This window comes from Ursus maritimus, unplaced genomic scaffold (genome assembly GCF_017311325.1).
Source record: "Ursus maritimus isolate PB19 unplaced genomic scaffold, ASM1731132v1 scaffold_5, whole genome shotgun sequence".
NCBI lineage: Eukaryota > Metazoa > Chordata > Mammalia > Carnivora > Ursidae > Ursus > Ursus maritimus.
In genome coordinates this window covers 60,247,054-60,269,287 of record NW_024426663.1, presented here as the reverse complement: position 1 = coordinate 60,269,287, position 22,234 = coordinate 60,247,054, and the positions used below count along the sequence as shown (strand labels likewise).

General features: G+C 38.5%; 1 protein-coding gene across 3 annotated transcripts in view; it reads left to right on the top strand.

The window, feature by feature from the left end:
* RAD50 (RAD50 double strand break repair protein) overlaps window positions 1-22,234 on the top strand; it is a 106,497-nt gene that overhangs the window by 17,023 nt on the left and 67,240 nt on the right. Inside the window, exons 1-2 of one of the 3 annotated variants that reach the window (XM_008691635.2) lie at window positions 8,182-8,609; window positions 10,169-10,252. In XM_008691635.2, the coding sequence (XP_008689857.1) occupies window positions 8,481-8,609; window positions 10,169-10,252 (213 nt within the window). In that variant the 5' untranslated portion in view covers window positions 8,182-8,480. Of the gene's footprint in view, window positions 1-8,181; window positions 8,610-10,168; window positions 10,253-22,234 lie in introns of those variants that run through there. The other 2 variants (XM_040622470.1, XM_040622471.1) reach the window with 2 other exon arrangements.

Here is a 22,234-nt window from a genome sequence, read left to right as displayed (position 1 = left end):
ATTTAAAACACTTGTGTGAAGATGGTGATTAGAGCAGAGACCATCAAAACGTAGCAGGGTCAAGTTCACCGGCAACTAGGTTAGGCTCCTTCCTGTTGCAAATGACCAAAAACCAACCCCAACGCCTTGAAGCCCAACAGGGAATTATTAGGTCATACAACCCAATGGTCCAGGGTAGAGGCTCCTTTATATCTTGCTTGCCTTGGTGATTCTTCCTTGGCTCCCTTGTCAGGCAGCTTTCCCACTGTGGTCCCGAGATGCTGTCACATCTCCTGGATCTGTATGTATCCTGTTCCTGAGAAGCAGGAGATAGCAAATTGTGCTTTTCTGATTGCTCAGTCAAAAGTCCTAGAATTCAGCTTCCTTGTAACAAAGGACTCGTGTTCACCCTTGAACTGTGGTCAGAGGTATGGGTTATACTGATTGGCTCTCCCTGTAGCTGGAAGCAGGCTTCCTCCCACCCAAGTTGCTAGCTGGCCATGCAAATCAATGGAATGTACAAGGTGTAACACAACAAAGGTGGTGGGCCTGAGGAAACCGCAGCATGGAATGACCTGTCTAAAGGTGGCAGGCACTACTCAGCTTCAGCTGATTGTTGTCATGTGACACCCTTGGACTTCTGTAGCGAGATCATCCCGTTTTTTAAAGAAGTCAGAAAGCCTGATTATTAGGCATAACCTCCTGATTTTTAAATACTGGCGATTCATATTTAAAAAAACGATATAGGGTACCATCGTGCAGCTTCTGATTTACAGTATAACTGTGGGTCAAGTTGGAAGGCTAGTTATTTAAAAAAAAAACTTCTATTCAAAATAATATTTCTCCTAAAAGTATTTTATTATGGTAAAATACACATAATGTAAAATTTGGCATCTTAACCATTTTTGAGTGTACAGTTCAGTAGTGTTAAGTACACTCACAGTGCTGTACAATCCATCTTGCAAAACTGAAACTCTATGTCCATTAAACAACAGCTCTTTCCCCTCTCCCCAGCCCCTGGCAATCACACTTCTACTTAATGTCTCTGTGAACGTCAGTAGTCTAAGTAACTCATATAAGTGGAATAATATGACATTTGTCTTTTTCTGACTGACTTATTTCACTTAAGATATCTTCAAGATTCATCCACATTGTAGCATTTGACAGAATTTCCTTTTTAAGGCAGAGCAATGTTCCATTGCATCCATACGCCACATTTTGTTTATTCAATCACCTGTCAATGGACATTTGGGTTGCTTCCACCTTTTGGCTCTTGTGAATAATGCTACTATGAGTGTGGGTGTACAAAATTATGTTTCTTAAAATGTTCTCATAATTCATTAACTTTTCCTCTGTGAGACTGATCTCCCAAAACTGACTTCAAACTCTGTCATAGCGAAGACTATAAAATAGTGTATTTGAAAGACCTTTATTAATGTAAAATTCCATACGAAAGTTAATTATTTTCATCTCCTGTGCAGGAGGAGAACGCCAAGTAGTTTTTGTTGATATTCCACCCTCACGGAAGTGAAGCATCATCCCCCTGAAGTGTGGGATACACAGTGACTTCATTTTAAAGAATACAGTATTGGGGGGGGTGCCTGGGTGACTCAGTCATTCAAGCATCTGCCTTGGGCTCAGGTCACCATCGATCCTGGGATCGAGCCCCACATTGGGCTCCCTGCTCAGCGGGGAATCTACTTGTCCCTCTCTCTCTGCCCCCGCCGCTCATGCTCTGTCTCTCTCTCAAACAAATTCATAAAATCTTTTTTAAAAAATAAAGAATATAGTATGGGAAGGCGATTATAAGAAGAGGAACTTTGCAATGGAGAAACCTGGCAAACGTCAACCAGGTGACCAAGGTCAACATCAACAGTGATAAGTTACATTAACAGCAACAACTCTTAACATAATGTAATGAGAATGGCATTTTATCTCTGTGGTCTTCCTCCCCAAAACCGATAACCTCTATCTAACCATGAGAAAAACATCACACATATCCAAATTGAGGGAGAAAATACCCGGCCAACACTCCTTAAAACTGTCAAGGTCATCAAAAAGAAGCAGTCTGAGAAACTATCACAGCCCAGAGGAGTCCAAGCATGGTGACTAAATGTAATGTGGTATCGTGGGTGAAATCCAGGAACGGAAATAGGACAGTAGATAAAACTAAGGAAATTAAAAAAAAAAAAAAAACCAAGAAACCAAAAAAAAAAAAAAATGGTGGAGTCTAGTAATGTGCCAGTGTTGGTTCCTTGGTTGAGACAAATGTACTATAGGAAACTGGGTGCAGGGTACACAGGAACTCTCTATAACATTGTTGCAACTTCTGCAACTCTAAAACTATTTAAAATAAAAGTTTATTAAAAATAATGTTGCAAGGGTGCTGGGTGACTCCGTTGGTTAAGTGTCTGCCTTCAGCTCGGGTCATGATCTCAGGGTCCTCAGAGTCCCGCATTAGGCTCCACGCTCCGTGGGGAGTCTGCTTCTCCCTCTCCCTCTCTCTTGAGTCCCCCACCCCTGATCGTGCTCCTCTCTCTCACTCTCTCTCTCAAATAAATAAATAAATAAAATCTTTAAAAAAAAATCACAAGTCGAGAAAAAATTAATGATTGTTTTTACTTTCATTATTAAAAAGACATTGCATCCTATAAATGTCATGCACTCAGGACCTTTTCACTAGACTGTGAACTTCTTGAGTAGACAGATTTTATTTAATTAACCTTTTTGTCCTCAAGGACTAGGCTATTATTGTAGGCACTCAATGTTTGTTTAAAAAAAATTGAATGAATAAGCAGGTACGTGGTTGTATTAGTTGAACAAATTAATGTGAATACTGTGGAGACTCAAGGAGTCTATTCCCTGAGGCTGGGACCCTGAAGTAATAGAAAAAACTTTGGTAGACCCCTAGAAAAAAAGGTAAAGCAAAACTTTAAGGCTCAGCAAGTCAATGTGAACTACTACGGCATTTTTAGAAACCCACGTTATTTTAGGAGAATAGAAAATTAGCAATCAGTACTTGGAATTGTTAAGAATTACTAGTAATCATGTAAAAGGATTTTGAATACTATTGAAAAGTTGTGTTCATGGGTAACATCCAAACTTTTGCCAAAAACCTTTATCTCTATTAGTGGCTTCCAAATTGGCAACATGTTTTCAAAAAACTGATAACTGTGGTTTTTACTAAGTGTGTAGTCATTTAGGGTCAAATGACTTTTCTATGAACTGATTCTAATCAATCAACTGGGCATGATGCCACAAATTTTTTTGTGGTGACTAAATGTAAAATGATAACATCTCTTTTCTTTCTTTCTTTCTTTCTTTCTTTCTTTCTTTCTTTCTTTCTTTCTTTCTTTCTTTTCCCTATTCTAACCATGATGCTTTCAATCCCCAAGCATTTCTTTAAAATAATTCTTTTTATCGATTAAATAACATTATAGGAAGAGAAACACAGAACTTACTCCCCTCGGCATAGCAACTCAGTTTTTTGATGACCTCTTCCAATCCTTACTAACGCATAGATAGCTTCACAGAGTTGTAATCAATGAATATGTGCCACTCGTGTTTATCTTTTTTGCTTATAAATACCTCTTTTCATGTATCTACTTATTATTTGAAAGGTTACCTACCATTAGATGAAATTGGTATCTGCAGTTCACTTCTCCATTTGGATTGTTTCTAGTCTTCCACAACTATAAACAATGCTACTAGAAAGCTCTTTGTATAATTTTTAAAAATATTTCCTTACGCTAAGGAACTTGTGTGACTGTTTTTACAGCTGTTGTTACATTTTCCCAGATCACCCCTCTGAAAGTATTAAATGGACAAAAAATAAATCCCTTGCATTTTCAGTGTTTTACAACTTACAAAGCACTTTCACAAACATAGCTTTGTTTAATCCTGCTGTCAGCACTGTGGGATAGATTTCTTTCCTTGAAAGTTCTTTAGCGCTAGGGTTTAATAGTTTTGCTGATGTAATGAGCAAGATGAGCCCCCATGAAAAGTGTGATGCAAGAAGCCGCGGTAATTAAAGAAGTAGATAAATATGTTGGTAAACCTAAATAAATACTACTGGTTAAAAATAACTTATGGTAGGGGATTTCAAGACAATGAGGAACAAAAATACTGAACAATGATAATGCGGGAGATACAGTGATCAGCGTTGGTGCATTTTATTGTTCTTGTACTGTTTAGAAATTTCCTAAAGATATTAACCTTATGGCAACCCTCTCAGGTCCCCTCCCTCTTCGGGAACTTTGTACTGTCCCTCAATAAACTTTACTATCACTCAAAAAAAAAAAGATATTAACTATAGATTTCAAATAGGCACGTGAACCACTAAGAGAACAGGAAAAGAATGTACAACTTCCAAGCCAGTAGAATAAAACAAGGGCATTAAAAAAGCTCAATCAATCTGGAAACCGGGAAAGGAGAAAATGCAAAGAAAAAACACAGAAAGAGTTATGAGAAATACATCCAAATTTATCATGAATCAGAGTAATAAAAACAGATTAAACTCATCTATTAAAAGGCAGATACTGTAAAATTCTACCAAAAATCATCTCTCAGCTATTTTCAAGAGACATACTTCATGCAAAATGACACTAAAAGGTTGAGAATCAAGGGATATAAAGATATACTGGACAAACAGTAATCCAAAGAATGGTAATGTATCAGTATCGATACCAGAAAAGAATTTGTGTCCGAAAGTAATATAAGGAAAAAGAGATTCACTAATAAGTATAAAATAGTATCTCATAGTTGTTTTATTTTTCATTTCATTAATCTTGATATAAGCAAAATAAAACATTTTCCAGTAATAGTTAACTGAGAAATAGAGACTTGACTGATTTGCTTTTTCCGTTCTTTTTATTTTAGGGATTAATCATTTTTATTGCAATTCATTTCTACCCCTTTCCTAGGGTTGTTCTCTTAGTCTTATAGTTTCCTATAAAACTGTTACAAAGTTGAATTTTTTTGTCATGGAATCTGGCTACTTTGTTATGTCAACTTTTTTCTTCAGTTTGCTGTTTTTCCTGAAGTATTTCAAAGTAAATTACAGAAAAGCATGATGCTCCATCATTAGCACTTCATATGCGTCTCAAAAAAGAATCATTTTCGGGGCGCTTGGGTGGCACAGTGGTTAAGCGTCTGCTTTCGGCTCAGGGCGTGATCCCGGCGTTATGGGATTGAGCCCCACATCAGGCTCCTCCGCTATGAGCCTGCTTCTTCCTCTCCCACTCCCCCTGCTTGTGTTCCCTCTCTCGCTGGCTGTCTCTCTCTCTGTCAAATAAATAAATAAAATCTTTTTTAAAAAAAGAATCATTTTCTTACATAGCAATATACTGGCACATCAAATATAATGAAATTAACAATAACAATTTTTTAGCATGTAATTTCTGGACTACGTTCAAATTTCCCTATGTATCCCCCCAATTCCCTTCACATCTTTATGTGTAGACAAGGATCCAACCCAGGACCATGCGTTGCATCTTTTTAAAAAATAATGTCTTTTAGGGGCAGCTCAGTCATGATCTCAGGGTCGTGAGATCAAGCCCCACATGGGGGGGGGGCTTGATAATACTTTATCTCCCTCTCCCTCTGCCCCACCCGTGCTCTCGCCCTCTCTCTCTAAAATGAATAAATAAATATTTTTTAAAAAGTCTTTTAGAATCTACAGCTGTCCTTGTTTTAATGACACTGATCTGAGAGCCTGGGCCAGTGTCTTATAACACATCACACCTTCCAGATTTAACTTTTCCATCCTTGTGTTATTAACCTAATCCTAATTCCTGTGAACTGGAGGCTAAGTGTAAAAGTGTGATTAGATTCAAGTTAATTTTTAAAAACCAAATGCATAGGAAATAATGCTGGGTACTTCATGGTAAGATTACGGTAGAAGAATACAGTCAATTGTATTGTAATATGCTTACTTGCGGTAAGCATAGCATATAGTATAAATTTGTTGAATCACTGTGTTACACACCTGAAACTAATGTAACATCGTGTGTCAGCTATACTTGAAAAAAAAATCACAGGAGGAGACATATAAAGTCTGCTTGTCTCAATCATTGTTAATTTCTTATGTTACTTTGAGTCGTAAAATTCTCCTTTAAAAGTGGGGGTAATTACATTTTGGGGCTCTACTTTTATTGCTGCCAGAAAAATATAGGTCTTCATCCACCTGAAACTTATCTAGTGGTAAGTTAAATAAGCTACAGATTTGCTTTTTTCTTCCTATTGATATCCAAGTATCCAAGCAATGCAAATGGTGGTGGTAGGGGAAAAAAATGGCCTTGGTGGTTACACAACTCTTTACATTTGTCAAAAGTCATGGAACTGTACCCTAGAAAAGGGAGACTTTTACTGTATGTAAATAATGCTTAAATAAACTTACTTTAAAAATGGGCTCTAGAGGCACCTGGGTGGCTCAGTCAGTTAAGCATCTGCCTTTGGCTCAGGTCATGATCCCAGGGTGCTGGGATTGAGTCCTGCATCGAGCTCCTTGCTCATCGGGGAGTCTGCTTCTCCCTCCTCCTCTCCCCACCTCCCTGCTCGTGCTCTCCTTTTCTCATTCTCTCTCTCTCTCTCTCTCGTGCTCTCTCAAATAAATAAAAAGAATATTTTTTAAAAATGTAAAAAATGAGTTCTAATCTTTTTTCATTTTAAAATTACATTTAGTTTGTCATGTAAATCATTTCTGTATAATTTCAGTCTGTTGTGTTCCATTAGTAACTTAAAATATGTATTATGATAACTGATGCTTTCATGTTTCTTCCTTGGTACAGCAAGAGAGTACTCACTGGGTTTCCCCACTTGCATCCTTTGACGTGAATTTTTTAGTTTATGTATTAAGTTCTATAAATGATTGGGGATTATGTGATTGGAGGGCATTTCCTACATTTTTCTAGATCAATAATCCAAAGTTTTTGTTTTGATCTTAATGTCTTCCACTCTTGTTTTGTAATTTCTGTCATTTTTCCTATAGGTCTTGCATGTGATAGCCCTCCATAAGTCGGGTTCCAAAAAGCAATATTCAGTCATTTTTGAGTATTTGTTTCTCTTATTTTACTTAACATTTAAAAAATTTGTTTTAAGATTTTATTTATTTATTTGACAGAGAGAGACAGCGAGCAAGGGAACACAAGTAGGGGGAGTGGGGGAGGGAGAAGCAGGCTTTCCGCAGACCTGAAGGCTGACACTTAACGACTGAGTCAACCAGGTGCCCCTTACTTCACATTTTTATCATACAAACATTAAATTTTTTTAACATACAAAGAGTGGCACATACTTAATATATACAACTTGATGACTTTGGAGCTAAGTATACACCACCAGTGAAACCATCCCTACAGTTGATGCCATTTGTATAACCATTACTTCCAAAAGTTTGCACCCACCCTCCTTATTTTTGTGTGTGATAAGAACAATTATCACAAGATCTACCCTCTCAGCAGATTTTTAAGTACACATACAGTATTGTTAACTATAGGCACTATGGTACAGCATGTCTCTCATTATTCTTCTTGTATAACTGAATCTCTTATTTTTGAATCTCTTACTTTAAAGGTGTCTATTCTTGTGGTGGTATTCAGAGGAATGGATTTCTTTCACATCATATTTGCGTAACATTTTATAGTTTTGTAAACAGCGTTTGGCTTTTGGTCTACAACAGCAGTTCCAACTTTTGATCTTAAACACCCACACTCTTAAAAATTAATGTGGACCCCAAAGAGCTTTGATGTAAGTTGTAACTATCAATATTTACTCAATTGGAAATTAAAATTGAGATTTTTTTTAAGCACAAGAAATATACAAGCACATTCTATTAGCCATCATTGCGATGGCGTCACCATACGTCATGTGCGTAAATAGAGAGCTAAAGAGAATGAAAAATGGAGTGACGTCTTTATATTGTTAGAAAATAGTTTTGACATCAGCCGACACCGCACTCCCTTCCATTCCAGGCATCCCAGGATCACACTTTGACAACCACTATTTGCCACAGGTGTTTGCCATCCTCTGAGTTAGGGCTCTTAAGAATGCCCCGCACCCAGCAGGGAGGCTCGTTGAGCGGCCACCTGCAAAAGACTCGCCTGGTCTCACCTGGTCCCGGAAGCCAGAGCTGCGCACGCACCGCGAGCCTCCGACTTCCCGGCATGCCCCTGGCCTGCGGCGTAAATGCACGCTGGCCGTAGCGACCCACGTGACCCGCGGGGCGGCCGCGGCGGGAATCTGTGAGTGTACGGTGTTGCGGGGTCCTTGGGTGTGCGTTTCGTGTCTGCCGCCGGCAGCCCGGGCCTGGCCCCCACCTCCGCTCTCGCTCGTACGGCGGGCAGGAAGCCGGTGTGGGAGGAAGAGTTCCAGCCAAGAGCCTTCGCTCCTACCTGGAGCCTCCCAACTCGGAGCCTCCCGCGCTCGCCCTGCTCCGGCGTCACCGCTAAGTCTTGGTGGGCCGTGGCTCTAGGCCCCTGGTGTTGAGAAAAGAAACATTTGCAAACATGTCCCGGATCGAAAAGATGAGCATTTTGGGCGTGCGGAGCTTTGGAATAGAGGACAAAGATAAGCAAATTATCACTTTTTTCAGCCCCCTTACAATTTTGGTTGGACCTAATGGGGCGGGGAAGACGGTAAGTTCTCAGTAGCCCCCTTCAGTTTACGGGCCGCCACGTCTTGCGAATCTGGAGGATGAAATATCTGGGGAGCTCGGAATAAGGACGAGAGGCGAGGCGTTCCTATGGCTCAGCTTTTGGGGCGCCAGGAAGTGCGTGGGCTCCGGGTGGGGCCCCGGCCCATGGGCGTGGCGCGGTGTGGCCTGCAGGCCCCAGCCACTTTAGGAGGGGACCAGTCCCAGCCTCGTCAGGGTATCCAGGGTTGTTGCGTGGACGAGGTTTACTTGAGAATTCCGTGCACGCATTCAGCAAGTTTACATTCTTGTACGAAGCCTTTTAATCTGCACTCTTGTTTTTTTTAAACACTCTCCTTGCTCCCAAAACGTAGCATTCACTTCCTGGCAGTTGTCCCATTATAGGAATTACTTAAAAAGTTATAAAATGTGATAAACACAGGGCCTTCTGGGAAGAGTTTAGGACTGTTACCTAGTCAAAATAGAAAATTGGAGCACAGCTTACTTTGACTTTTTAAGGCCCAGGGAATATTTAGAAATTTGAGTTGGATCCAGAAGTGGTATGCAGTTACGGGAAGAGAACAGCCAAGAGACTGTCTGCTCTTTAAGGGTGACTTGAGAAAAAGCAGGGCGTTGTATAACGGAGAAGACCAAACAAAGCAAAAGGATACAGAAAGTTTTCGAGTTGAGCATTGAATGCCACACGCTTGTCTACTTTTGCTTATGTGAAAAAAATTATTTATTGAATGCCTGTTGTGTACCGAGAATTGTATTAAGCGTTCTACTAGAAGGGAGACTGCCATAGTGTTTATGAACACTAGCTGTCCAAATACATATAATTTGCTTCACCTTTTATTACTTATGTGACTGGGCAAGATGAGCCAAATGCATTGTGCTTTAGTTTTCTCATAAAATGGAGATAGAAGAGTTTTTTACAACCTAATATTAATGTGAAAGTTAAGTGGTTAATGTACCTAAAGGTGGAAGGTTAGTAAAATACGTGGCACATAGAAGTCCTATGTAATTATTAGCCATTTTTTAATATTTTACTTTAAAAAATTTTGGCTTTATCGGGGTGTGATTCATATATAAAATCGTACGATATTTAAAGGATATATCGGGGTGATTTGGTGACTACATTGTGAAAGGATCCCTCCTTTCAAGTTAATTAACACATCTATCACCTCTTTTTTTTTTTCGGTAAGAATATTTTAAGTTTTACCTTCAGCAGATCTCATTTATACAAAACAGTGTTCTCAACTATGGTAACCGTATTTTACATTAGCCATTGTTATTAAATTAGTTTGAAAGCTTTTAATTGGAAATAGAGGATTTTTTTTAAATAATAATTTTTTGTTTTAGTATACCTTTTTAATTACTAGTTTTTCCATGCAGTTATCCTTTAACACCTAATTATATCTATAGTACAGGTTTTATAGTATCAGATTTTATTTTATATCTTTTATAGTTTCTGTGGTAATATTTTTATAACAAATTAACATCTTACAATAAAACTTCTCTGGTTCCCTTATTACTAAATAATATAATTTTCTATTTTTTTAGACCATCATTGAATGTCTGAAATATATTTGTACTGGAGATTTTCCTCCTGGAACCAAAGGAAATACATTTGTTCATGATCCCAAGGTAATGGTGCTAGTGAACTTAAATTTTGTTTTGTTTAATATTTTATTTATTTAATTGAGAGAGAGAGAGAGAATGAGCAGTGGGGAGGGCCAGAGGGAGAGAGCAGAGAAGCAGACTCCCTTGCTAAGCAGGAATCCCAATGCAGGGCTCAAGATCCAGGCTCCAGGGCCTGGAGATCATTACCTGAGCCAGAGGCAGATGCTTAACCAACTGAGCCACCCAGGCATCCTGAACTTAAGTATTTTCAAAGTAAAATTTTTATAATTATAAAAGTAATAAGGCTTATTGTAGAAAACTTGGCAATCTAAAAGTATAAAGAGATAGGAAAGTCCACACAGTCTTATCACCCTGTGACAACCACTGTTGACATTTTCATGTATTTTATTCTCCTGTACATACAGTCTTACATAGCTGAAGTCATACCCTAATTTTGTATTCTGATGATTTTTCCCACTTAACATTATCATAAGGTCCCGTGTCATTAAAGAATAAATTAAATTCTTAATCTAGGCGTTTGGCCTATGGATGCTGCTTTTATTCTTTATACTTTTTGTATGTCTGAAATATTTCCTACTTAAAACGTGTAACCTATTATGAACATTTTTAATAGTTGCATAATTTTCTTGTATTTAGATTGCTTTTAATTTTCATTAAAATGTGCCATAATTTAAGTCTTTGTGTATGAATCTTTGAATTACAGTGTTTATACCATTACCGAGTATAAAGGACATAGAAGTTTCTTTTCTATGTGTTTTGACTTACAGCTTTTTCTGGTTTTATATATAGAGTGGGTTCATGTGCCTCTTTCAGTTACTTGCCAGTCCTTCTTAGTATTTCGTTATATATTTCTCCTGGGCTTTTTTCTGTGTTTATAAAAACATATTTGTGTGTGGATATAAATACACTAAAACGTAAATATTTCAAAACACCCATAGCATTTTATACTATTGCGTGAATCAAATTTTTTAGTGACATGCTACACATACATTAATAGATACATGCACAGTTTTATTTTATCGGTATTAATTACTCAAATTACTAATCCACCACGTTTATATTCTATAGTTTATTCAGTTGACCCCTGCTGATGGTCATTTAAAGTGTTGCCACTTGGAACCATCAATAGGGGGTCAACTGAAGAAACTGTAGAATATAAACTTAGTAATTGTGAAAGTATTTATAAACTTTTCTCTTAGAGATGGTAAAATCATCTAGTACATTGACTGAGCCCTCTCTGCAATGACTATTTCACGCCTTCTCTTTCCTTAAACCAGCAATCTACTCTCCTCAGTTGATGATCTTGCCTTGTAATTTATTGAAAAATTAGGAATCAGGTAAAAAGTACCTCATTTTCCAGTCTTCAAATCTTCCCAACTACCCTTCATTTGTACCGGTACTCTTTTCTCTTGTAGTAAGGGTAAATTGTTTACTGTTTTATCCAAAGGCAACCAGCTCTTCTTGGAGGCTGGAACCAGTCAATCCCTTTTGTCAGTGCAAGCGTTTTGCTTTTCAGTTACCTTCTTGCTTCGGTATAGCACTTTCTCCCTCTTTATAGGATCATTCATATCAGCATGTTCAGATAGCTGTAGTCTACAGACAAAAAACTCTCCCTTTACTCCAGATCACCCTCTGGCTACTACCTCTGTTCAGGCTTATAGCTCAGTTCACAAGAGTTGTATGTACTCATCGTCTTCACTTCATTGCTTCCCATTTTGTCCCCAACTTGCTCTGTTTGGATTTTTCCCCCGTACTAAAATAGCTGTTATAAGACTGTCAGTAGTCTTCATGGTGTCAGATAAAGTGGTCATTTTCTAATTCTCAGTAATTTCTCAGAAGATTTGATATAGCTTCTTATTCTCTTTTTAAAAAGACATTGCTCTTGGCTTCCATAGCATCATTATCTCATACCTCCTTTTTCATTGGCCATATTTTAGTCTCCTTAGTCTGTTTTTGCCTTACTCTTCTTGGGTGATCTCATTCATTCTCATGGCTTTAAGTGCTGCTTATATGCATATTATTCTTGATTTATATATTTAACCCAACCTTTTTTCCTCAACTCTAGCTGTATCTGTCTAGCTGTTTTGTTTGGATATTTAATGCGCATCTCTTTCACATGTTCAAAATGGAACTCGTGGTTCCCTGTTCCCCTGTTCCTCTTACATTCTCAATCTGGTACTACCTCCATACTCTCTGGTTTAATAAATGATATCACCATCCACAGTTTTGTTACCTGTTAGAATGCTTAGTTGAACTTGAATCTAAGTTCAGTAAAATAAATCATCTGAGTCTGGGAGGGGGTGGACATCCAAAATGTCCAGTAGGCAAATAGGGGAGAGTTTCATGAAGGTGGTTCTCCCAGGGTAAGGCTCATCCATTGCATTAAAATATGTCTAGAATTTGTCCCTTTATTCCATCTTTGCTGCTCCTCTCCCAGTCTAAGCCACCTTCCTCTTCCCTTTAAGTTATTCTGATAGTCTCCAAACTGGTTTTCCTGCCCTCATTCTTGAAGTTCTGTCTTCCACACGGCAACCGGAGTTACCTTTTAAACATTCATTCTAGAGAGAAGAGTTGTTCACAGTCTGTGGGAGTAACATTCCAGTTAGTGTTAGTACTAAGTACAAAGTCCCTGAAGTAGGCGCATGTTTGATGTGTTGAAGAAATCACAAGGAGCAGCAAAGTGGCAAGGAGATGACTGGTAGAAAATTAAATCAGAGAGATAGGACCAGGTTCTGCAAGCCCTTGGGTTCTGTTCTCATTTAAATAGGAATCTTTTGAAAGAAAGAATGCAGAAGGGCATGGTATTTTAAAGCAATCAGTCTGGCAGCTGAGAGAAGACTATAGGTGGTAAGGGTAGAAGGGTGAAGACTAATAAAGGTGATTTCATGATAACCCGGGTGAGATATATTGGTGTTTTGATTAAGGTGGTAATGGTAGAAATGCTGAGAACTGCTTGGATTTGGGATGCATTTTAAAGGTAGTACCAACAGATGAGTTGATGATTTGGATAATGGTGTATGAGAGAAGTAGAAGCATCAAACAGAACTCTCAAGTTTTTTGACTTGAAAAACCAGATAAGGTAGTATCACCGTTTATCGTAATGAGGAAACTCTGGAAAAGGAAATTTGGGTGGCTCTGGTTTAAACATGTAAATTTGGGGTGTGAGATAACCAAAATGTCCAGTAGGCAAATAGTATGTCCAGGGGAGAGTTTCGAGCTAGAGAAAGAAAATTAGGAATCATTGATGTATATAGTTAGTTATCTGTAATTTGTTTTAAAGCCTGATGGGATCACATGAGGTGCGAATATAGAGAAGAGATATAAGATTTTTTTTTTAAGATTTTATTTATTTATTTGAGAGAGCGAGAGAGCACAAGCATGGGGTGTGGCAGGCAGAGGGAGAAGCAGGCTCCCCGCTGAGCAGGGATCCTGATGCGGAACTCGATCCCAGGACCCCAGGACCCCAGGATCATGACCTGAGCCGAAGGCAGATGCTTAACTGACTGAGCCACCCAGGTGTCCCGAGATTGAAAATCTCTTAACCTAGAGCCACATTAGCAGGTAGAAATAGGGACAAGGAGGAGGCACCTGCAAAAGATGCTAAAAGAATAAGGGGTAAAGTAGGGAAAACTGAGAGAGTGGGGTCTTGGAAGAAAAGAAGAGGAAGTGTTAACACGAAGGAGGTGTTGGCTGGGTCAAATATGTTGATAGCTCAAGTAAGGAATGTCGGGCTATGTGGAGGCCGTTGGCCATCTTGACAACCAGTTTCAGTAATGTGGGAAAACGGGAGTTAAGAAAGGGAAACAGAGTTTTTTGTGAGTTTGCTTTGAGTGGAAAGAAGAAGGTAGCTGAAAAGTTTGTGGGATCAAGGAGAGTTTTGTTGACTATTATTCTGATTTTGTTGTGTCTTATTTTTGTTCTTCTGGATGTTTCTATGTTGATTGATGCTCTAGCATCTCTGACAGTCTCAGTCACCCATTCCCCTTTCCAAATGCTTCTTTCTAGAGATGTTTTTCTCAGCTATGTGCTCATGTCCTCTGGTTCTTCTGGCCTTGGTCGTTAAGTTTTCCTCACTTAACTACCCGCTTTCAGGTGTTCTCATTTCCCAGTTCTGAACTCCCACCCACAGTTTTGTTCATCAGCTCTTCTCTCTTGAGTTATTCTCCTCACCTGAGTTGCCCACATGCCCTCGATTTTCCCATCCCTGCTCTGTTCTTCCCATCATTTCAGTTCATCTTACATATTCAGCTTCTCTTGTCTTGTCTTTGCTTTATTTTGTCCCTGCACCTAATACTGTTTACCTTGTCTTTTTTTTTTTTCTTTCTTTTTTTTTTTTTTTAAAGATTTTATTTATTTATTCGACAGAGATAGACAGCCAGCGAGAGAGGGAACACAAGCAGGGGGAGTGGGAGAGGAAGAAGCAGGCTCATAGTGGAAGAGCCTGATGTGGGGCTCGATCCTATAACGCCAGGATCACGCCCTGAGCCGAAGGCAGACGCTTAACCGCTGTGCCACCCAGGCGCCCCTGTTTACCTTGTCTTAACACCTGTTTTTTGGCTGCTCCTCCTCACCAGTCTTTCTTACCTGTGTTCAGTTATTTCTCTCTTCTTAGGAACTTTGATTTCCATATTGTTCCATTTGCCTACCTTCCCCCTTTCTCAGTCCTTCCCATTAATTCTCTGACCTCGTTCACATCTCTTCAGTTGACCTGAGCCCTCAAAATCTCAACGCTGCTGTCTGCATCTCATCAGTTTTGATTGGCTTCTGGTTGATACTGTAAATTAACCAGTTGCTCATTTCTGCAGCTGTTTATCACATATTGCTCCCGTATTTGTGTTTTTAAGCACTATAGGATTTAACTCATGTGGGATAAATATGGGATAAAGCATCTATATGGAATAGAGCATTTGTAGACTAATAGAAATGACACTGGACAGAGGAAAAAAATTGATGCAGGAGGAGGGATAATTGCCGAGTTAAATCCTGGAGTAGGCAAGAAGAGATAGGATCCATTGCTTGACTGAAGGAGTTAATAGGAGTATACCCTGTTTTTTGTAAGAGGATGGCAGGCACAGCTTATAATTATTAAATTTAGAGGTGAGAGAATAAATCAGTTGTCTTTAGATTGTTTCTATATTCTCAGTGGAAAAAAGTGAAATCGTTGGCTGAGTGTGGGAGAAGGAGTTTATAGAGGCTTGAAAATGTGTGAAGTAGTTTTTAGCTCAGAGGTAAGTTGATTAGAAGTGTTAGAGGGTTACATTATGGTGTCATTGGGTCACTTGAGGTTTGTGGGTGAAAGTTTGTAAGAAGACCAGTCATCATGGTTGTGATTCTTCTGTCTAGTTCAGCGGCTCAATGGTGAGCACTGAGCAAGTTGGAAAGTTGGATTTCATCAAGGGCTGAGTAAATTGGAAGGTAGAATTTAATCCATTGCCTGGTAAATAGAGTGAAGACAGTGAGAAGCAAGTAATTGATTATATTCTTAATGCATTTACTTATTTGATCAATCCCTGTGTTTGTAATGAATCTCCCATCACTATATTAGGGCTCCCAACACCCCATACTTGACTGATCCTTCCCCATGTGAAAGCCCTCTTCACCCTGCTTGGGCTCTGACTCCTCATGCTGGTCCCCTCCCATGGATGGTTTCCCATCCTGCTTTGACTTCCCATGGTAGACCACCTCCCCACTACCCTCAGTGGGTATCTTACTCACCCTTCTCAGTCTCTGATAATGTTTACTAGGTGGACACTTGTAGGGATGGCCTCTTTCATCTGGAATCTCAGTTACCCCAGCCTACTTTACTTCTTGTGGATTCCCTCCTTAACATTGTCAGCCTCTGAAATTCCCGCATTATGTTTTCCCCCAGTGTGGACACCCTCTTCCCCTTGAGCTGGCTCTTCCCTACTTACAGATGCCCTTTTCATCCTGTTTGAACTTGGACACCCTTGGACTATTGAAACCCTGTGGCAAGCTGTCTGCTCACGTGGACACCTTTCTCAGCCTACGCAGTTATCCTGCTCTAGGCTGAGTTGCCATGCCCCCCCACCTTCAGCCGGCATGAATACATACCTTCCTCTACCCTATCTGATGGTTTTCCAACTAGATTGTGTGGAAAGGGAAGGGCTTAAATTATTTTATTGTTTTATTCTTTGGCTAGAAATTATTTTATTGTTTTATTCTTTATTCTTTTATTCTTTTGTTCTAAAGTGTAGTATTTATTTTGTTGTCTTAAAAAAATCTAAATTAGTCCTTTTTTTTCCCCCAAGATTTTATTTATTTGTCAGAGAGGGGGAGAGTGGGAGAGAGGGAGAGAGAGAGAGAGAGAGCATGAGCACAAGCCAGGGGAGAAGCAGGCTCCCCACTGAGCAGGGAGCCCGAAGCAGGACTCGATCCCAGGACCCTGGGATCCTGACCTGAGCTGAAGGCAGATGTTTTAATGGATTGAGCCACCCAGGTGTCCCCTAAATTACTCCTTTTGAAGAGACTCTTCCTCAGTATGCTCACCAACAATATCGTGATTGCAATGCTACAAGATACCCTTTGGTTAAATTCTACTTAGTAATTTGATACCTGCCTGGTAGGTAAGTCCTGGAAAGGTAGATGCCATGGAGAATGAATGTTTATTTGACTTGCTGGTAGGGAATGTTTAAACAAATTAACTCATTTTCTAGGACATAGATGCATAATTCCTTTAACTACAGTGGATTAAAACCTCAGCAACTATTTTCCTTTCATAGGTGAATATCAATATCTTGCCATTTCCTCAGTGAGACATCTATATCCTAAGAGGCAGCTCCTTTTTTTGTTTTTTTGTTTCAGTTCTACAGTTTTAGTTGTTTAGTGTTACATTAGTTTCAGATGCACAACATAGTAATTCAGTAGTTCTGTACATTGCACAGTGCTTACCACTATAACTTTAGTTAACATCTGTCGTCATGCTAAAATGTTATTGCAGAATTATTTTTTTTTAAGATTTTATTTATTTGTCAGAGAGCACGCACAAACGGGGAGCGTCAGGCAGAGGGAGAAGCAGGCTTCCGGCTGAGCAGGGAGCCCGATGAGGGACTTGATCCCAGGACCCTGGGATCATGACCTGAGCTGAAGGCAGACGCTTAACTGGCTGAGCCTCCCAGGTGTCCCTGTTATTGCAGTATTTTTGAGCTATTCTCTATGCTGTACTTTTCATCTCTGTGACTTACTTATTTTGGAAGCTCGTACCTCTTAATCCTCTTGATCTATGTCACCCCTTCCCCTACTCCCCTGTCCTCCGGCAACCACCAGTTCTCTATACTTGTGAGTCTTCTTCTGTTTGTTCTTTTTTTTAACTGGCTTTTTAGATTCCATGTATACGTGAAATCGTACAGTATTTGTCTTTCTCTGACTTATTTCATGTGTAATATTTCTGTTTTTAGTATTTAAGGAACCTCCATACTGTTTTCCACAATGGTTGCGCCAAGTTACATTTCTACCAGCAGTGCATGAGGGTTCGCTTTTCTCCATATCCTCACCAACACGTAACTATTTCTTGCATTTTTGATATTAGCCATTCGGACTGGAGTGAAGTAATGTCTCTTTGTGGTTTTAATTTGCATTTCCCAGATGATGTAATGTCGAGCATTTTTTCATGTGTCTTTTGGCCATCTGTGTGTCTTTGGGAAAATATCTGTCTATTCCGTTCCTCTGGTATTTTTAATCCAATTATTTGGTTTTTTGGTGTTGAGTTGAATGAGGTGTTCTTTGGTTTTTTTTGTTTGTTTGTTTTGTTTTTGTTTTTGGTTTTTGGGTTTTTTTTTGGATACTAACCTCTTATCAGATATATCATTTGTAAATACTGTCTTCCATTCATTAGGTTGCCTTTTTGTTTTTTTTGATAGTTTACTTGCCTGTACAAAAGCTTTTTATTTTGGTATAATCCCATTAGTTTATTTTTGCTTTTCTTTCTTTTACCTGAGGAGAGACATATTCATAAATATATTGCTGGGGTGATGTCCTCCAGATTACTGTGTTTTCTTTTAGGGAGTTTTATGGTTTCACGTCTCACATTTAGGACTTTAATCCATTTTGAGTTCATTTTTGTGTATGGTTAAAGTAAGTGCTCCAGTTTCATTGCTTCATATGTAACTGTCCAGTTTTCCTAGCACCATTTATTGATGAAACTGTTTTTTCTCTATTGTATATTCTTGTCTCCTTTGTTGTGGATTAATTGACCATATAAGCATTGGTTTATTTCTGGGCTTTCTATTCTGTTCTTTTGATCTGTGTGTCTATCTTTGTATCGGTACCATCCTGTTTGATTACTACAGCTTTGTAGTATTTCTTGAAATTTGGGGTTGTGATACCTCCAGCTTCGTTGTTCTTTCCGAGATTGCTTTGGCTTTTCAGGGTCTTCTGTGTGTGATTACATACAGATTTTAGGACTACGTGTTCTAGTTCTGTGAAAAATGCTGTTGGTATTTTAATAGGGATTGCGTTGAATCTTTGCATTGCTTTGGGTAGTATGGACATTTTAACAGTATTCTTCCAATCCATGAGCATGGCATATCTTTCTGTTTGTATCATCTTCAATTTCTTTCATCATCGTCTTCCAGTTTTTAGAGTATAGGTCTTTCTCCTCCTTGGTTAAGTTTATTCTTGGGCATTTTATTCCTTTTGGTGCAATTGTAAATGGGATTGTTTTCTCAATTTTTCTTTTTTCTACTTTGTTAATGTATAGAAATGCAGCGGATTTCTATATATTAATTTTAAATCCTGCATCTTGTGAGCAGCCAGTCCAGCAACAACTCCCTCCTCAGTTCTGAAGCTGTTATGCAGGCTGTCTTCCTGTTTCTCCTGGATTACTCCCTACCTCCTGTCTTGCCTCAGTGCAGTTTGTTTATCGTGAAGGCAAAGTGATTCATCTAAAATGCATATCTACTACATGCATTTACCCTGGATTAATCCCCTCAGTGACTTTCCATTGCCTTAGCTCCAAAGCCCTTTCAGAAGGCTCTTAATTTTGGAGCCGTGTCCTGTCTTTACTCCCCTTTCCCTTACTTTCTGCACCATACTTTCTGAAATTACTTTTATTCAGTGACTCAGATCTTTTCATCTGGCTAACTCCTGCCCATCTGGCAGTTCTCAGTTTAAACATTCACTTCCTCTAGAAAACCTTCCCAGAACTCTCCTAGGTAGAGTAGATGCCCCTACTTTGTGTTCCCAGAGCGTCTTGTATATCTCTTAAGATGATGTTTAACACACCTTTTCTGCTCTTCTATTTAACCTGTCTTCCATACTTCAAAGGAAAAACTTTCCTTTGTTTCCAAACCAAAACAACACATGGAAGTTCTAAGTGCTTAATAAATTTCTGCTTCATCATTTTTGAATGATTTGATGAATTAATATCAAAGTTAGATCTATCCCAAAAAGTTATTAAAAGGCCAACAAAAGACAGTCTGTGACTAAAAAAAAAATGCAGGTTTCAGGACTTGTGTTTTGGTGATAGAGTAGTAAGTAGTAAACTTTGGTTTCCAAGATAAACAACTACAAAACTGAAACAAATAATTGAAGCAGCTGTTTTTAGGTATTGGACAACAGATGATGCAGGGCTGTGATCTTGAGAACAGAGAAATATGTGATGTGACTACACATTCATTCTAGCTTTCTGCACATGGAATTAGAACCCAACAGAGAATAGTGGTATTGCTAGGTAGATGAAACAGAGGTAGAAGTGTGGGTTTACTGAGGTGGCTGAAAATTGTGGGAAAGATACAGGAGTGGGTTGCTTTGCAGAGATGGGCACCAGAAATCAATGTAAGGGACTGTTGAATCTTTGGCTAGATACTAAGCTACGTGTGTCCAGGACAAGATTCAGTGAGGACTAGCAGAGAACAGCTAGTGGTGTAGCGGAGTGGGACTGTGAGCTGAATGGACATTCTAGAGGTTACACACTGCTAGGTGACATTTGAGTTTTGATATGCCAGAGTAGGGAGGCCTTCTGGAACCCTAGCATTGTTTTGAGACCTCAGAAGGGCCATCCTAACAAATCTAAAATAAGCTTTGACAGAATCAGGGTGTGTTTCCAATAAATTAACTGCTTGCTAAAACAAAACTCAGCACTTTTTAAAGGAAGTTGACACAGTCCAGACTCTCAGTGTAGCATCTACAGTGTCCAAGAGTCTAAGATATAAATTTTTAAAAAATAGTGGCTATATGAAGAAGCAAATGTGATCCATAACTGGAAGAAAAAAAGTGCATAGAAACAGATCTAGAGGTAACAGATATTGGTATTAGCAGACAAGGATACACAAGTTCGACAATTGAAAGGAAAAGATGGCCATATGTGTAGAGAACAATCTTAACAGAGAAAACAAAAAGAGACCCAAGAAACTCAACACATCACAAATAGCATAAACACATTTATGTTGTGGATTATATTTGAACTGCTGAAAACCAAAGATAAAAAGAAAATTTTAGCAGACTGAGCAAAAAGTAAAACATTATGCAGAGGAGAAAAACAGTGATGACTGACTTGTCATCAAAAGTCATCCAAGCCAGGAGATAGGTGCTGGAGAATAAAATTCAGTTTAAAATTCTATATCCATCAGAAATAGCCTTCAAAAAATAAAGATGTGATGGAGTACATTTTCAGATTTTTTTTTTTTTTTTTTTTTTTTTTTTTTTTTTTTTTTTTTTTTTTTTTTTTTTTTTTTTTTTTAGGAATGACAGTTATTTGTTCATCAGCATGCTTGTACCATGTTAAAGAAATGTTAAAAGGAGTTTCTCGAGGTTAGGGGAAATGATACTAAATTAGTCTTAGAGTAAAAGTTGCTCTAGATCCCCCTTTACAATCTTTAAAAACAAAGTCTCATAAGGATCAAACTTTGAAAACTCAACTGCATGCTTGCACAAAGTTCAATACTCATTAAAGGAGTAAAACAAAATTCTTTATTCAACAATGTAAAATTCACAGTAAAAAATGTCCAGCCATGCAAAGAAGCAGGGAACCCATAACCAGGAGAAAATTCAGTCATAGAATCAGATCCAAAATGAAAGAGATAATAGAATTAGCAGACAGCCTTAAAACATTACAAATCTTATAAATGTGTAGAAAGATGTAAAGGAAAACATAAGCATCATGAGAAAAATGAAAGATTAAAACAAAAAAGACCCAAATAAAGTAAAAGGAATAATAGTGTTTTTAAATACAGTACAGATAGGTTAAAAGTAAACAGATGGAAAAAACTAAAATATGCCAACTAATAAGAAAACTGAAGTGGCAAGAGGCACCTGGGTGGCTTAGTTGGTTAAGCATCTGCCTTCGGCTCAGGTCATGATCGAGCCCTGCATCAGGCTCCCTGCTCAGCAGGAAGTCTGCCTCTCCCTCTGCCTCTGCTCTTCCCCCTGCTTGTGCATTCTCTCCCTCTTTCTCTCTCTCTCAAATAAATAAATAAATAATCTAAAGAACCAAAACAACAAAACTGAAGTGGCTGTATTTATATTAGACCATATAGTTCAGAATCAGTAATTTTAGTGGGGTAAAAAGACAAATTTTATGATCGTAAAGTTATGGGTTCAGTTCACCAAGAGGATACAACAATTCTAAATGTATGAAGCTTCAATATAGAAGATACAAGAATCTATGGAAACAAAAGGAGAAATAAACAAATATACAGCTATAGTAGATCTCAACACCCTTCCTGGTAGAAAAACCAGAAAAGGAGGCAAAATATCAGTAAGGATATGGAAAATTTTAATACTGTTAACCAAATTAACCTGACATTTATAGGATCCACCAATGAACAACTGACTATACTTTATTTTCAACACACATGGAACATTCACAGATATTCTGGACCATAAATAAGTGTAAGTAAGTTAAAGGATTGAAGTCATACAGTGTGTTCTCTGACTACACTAGAAGTGAACTAGAAATCGCAACAAAACTAACTGGAAAATCTCTAATATTTGAAAATTAAGTAGCACACTTCTAAATAACCCATGGAT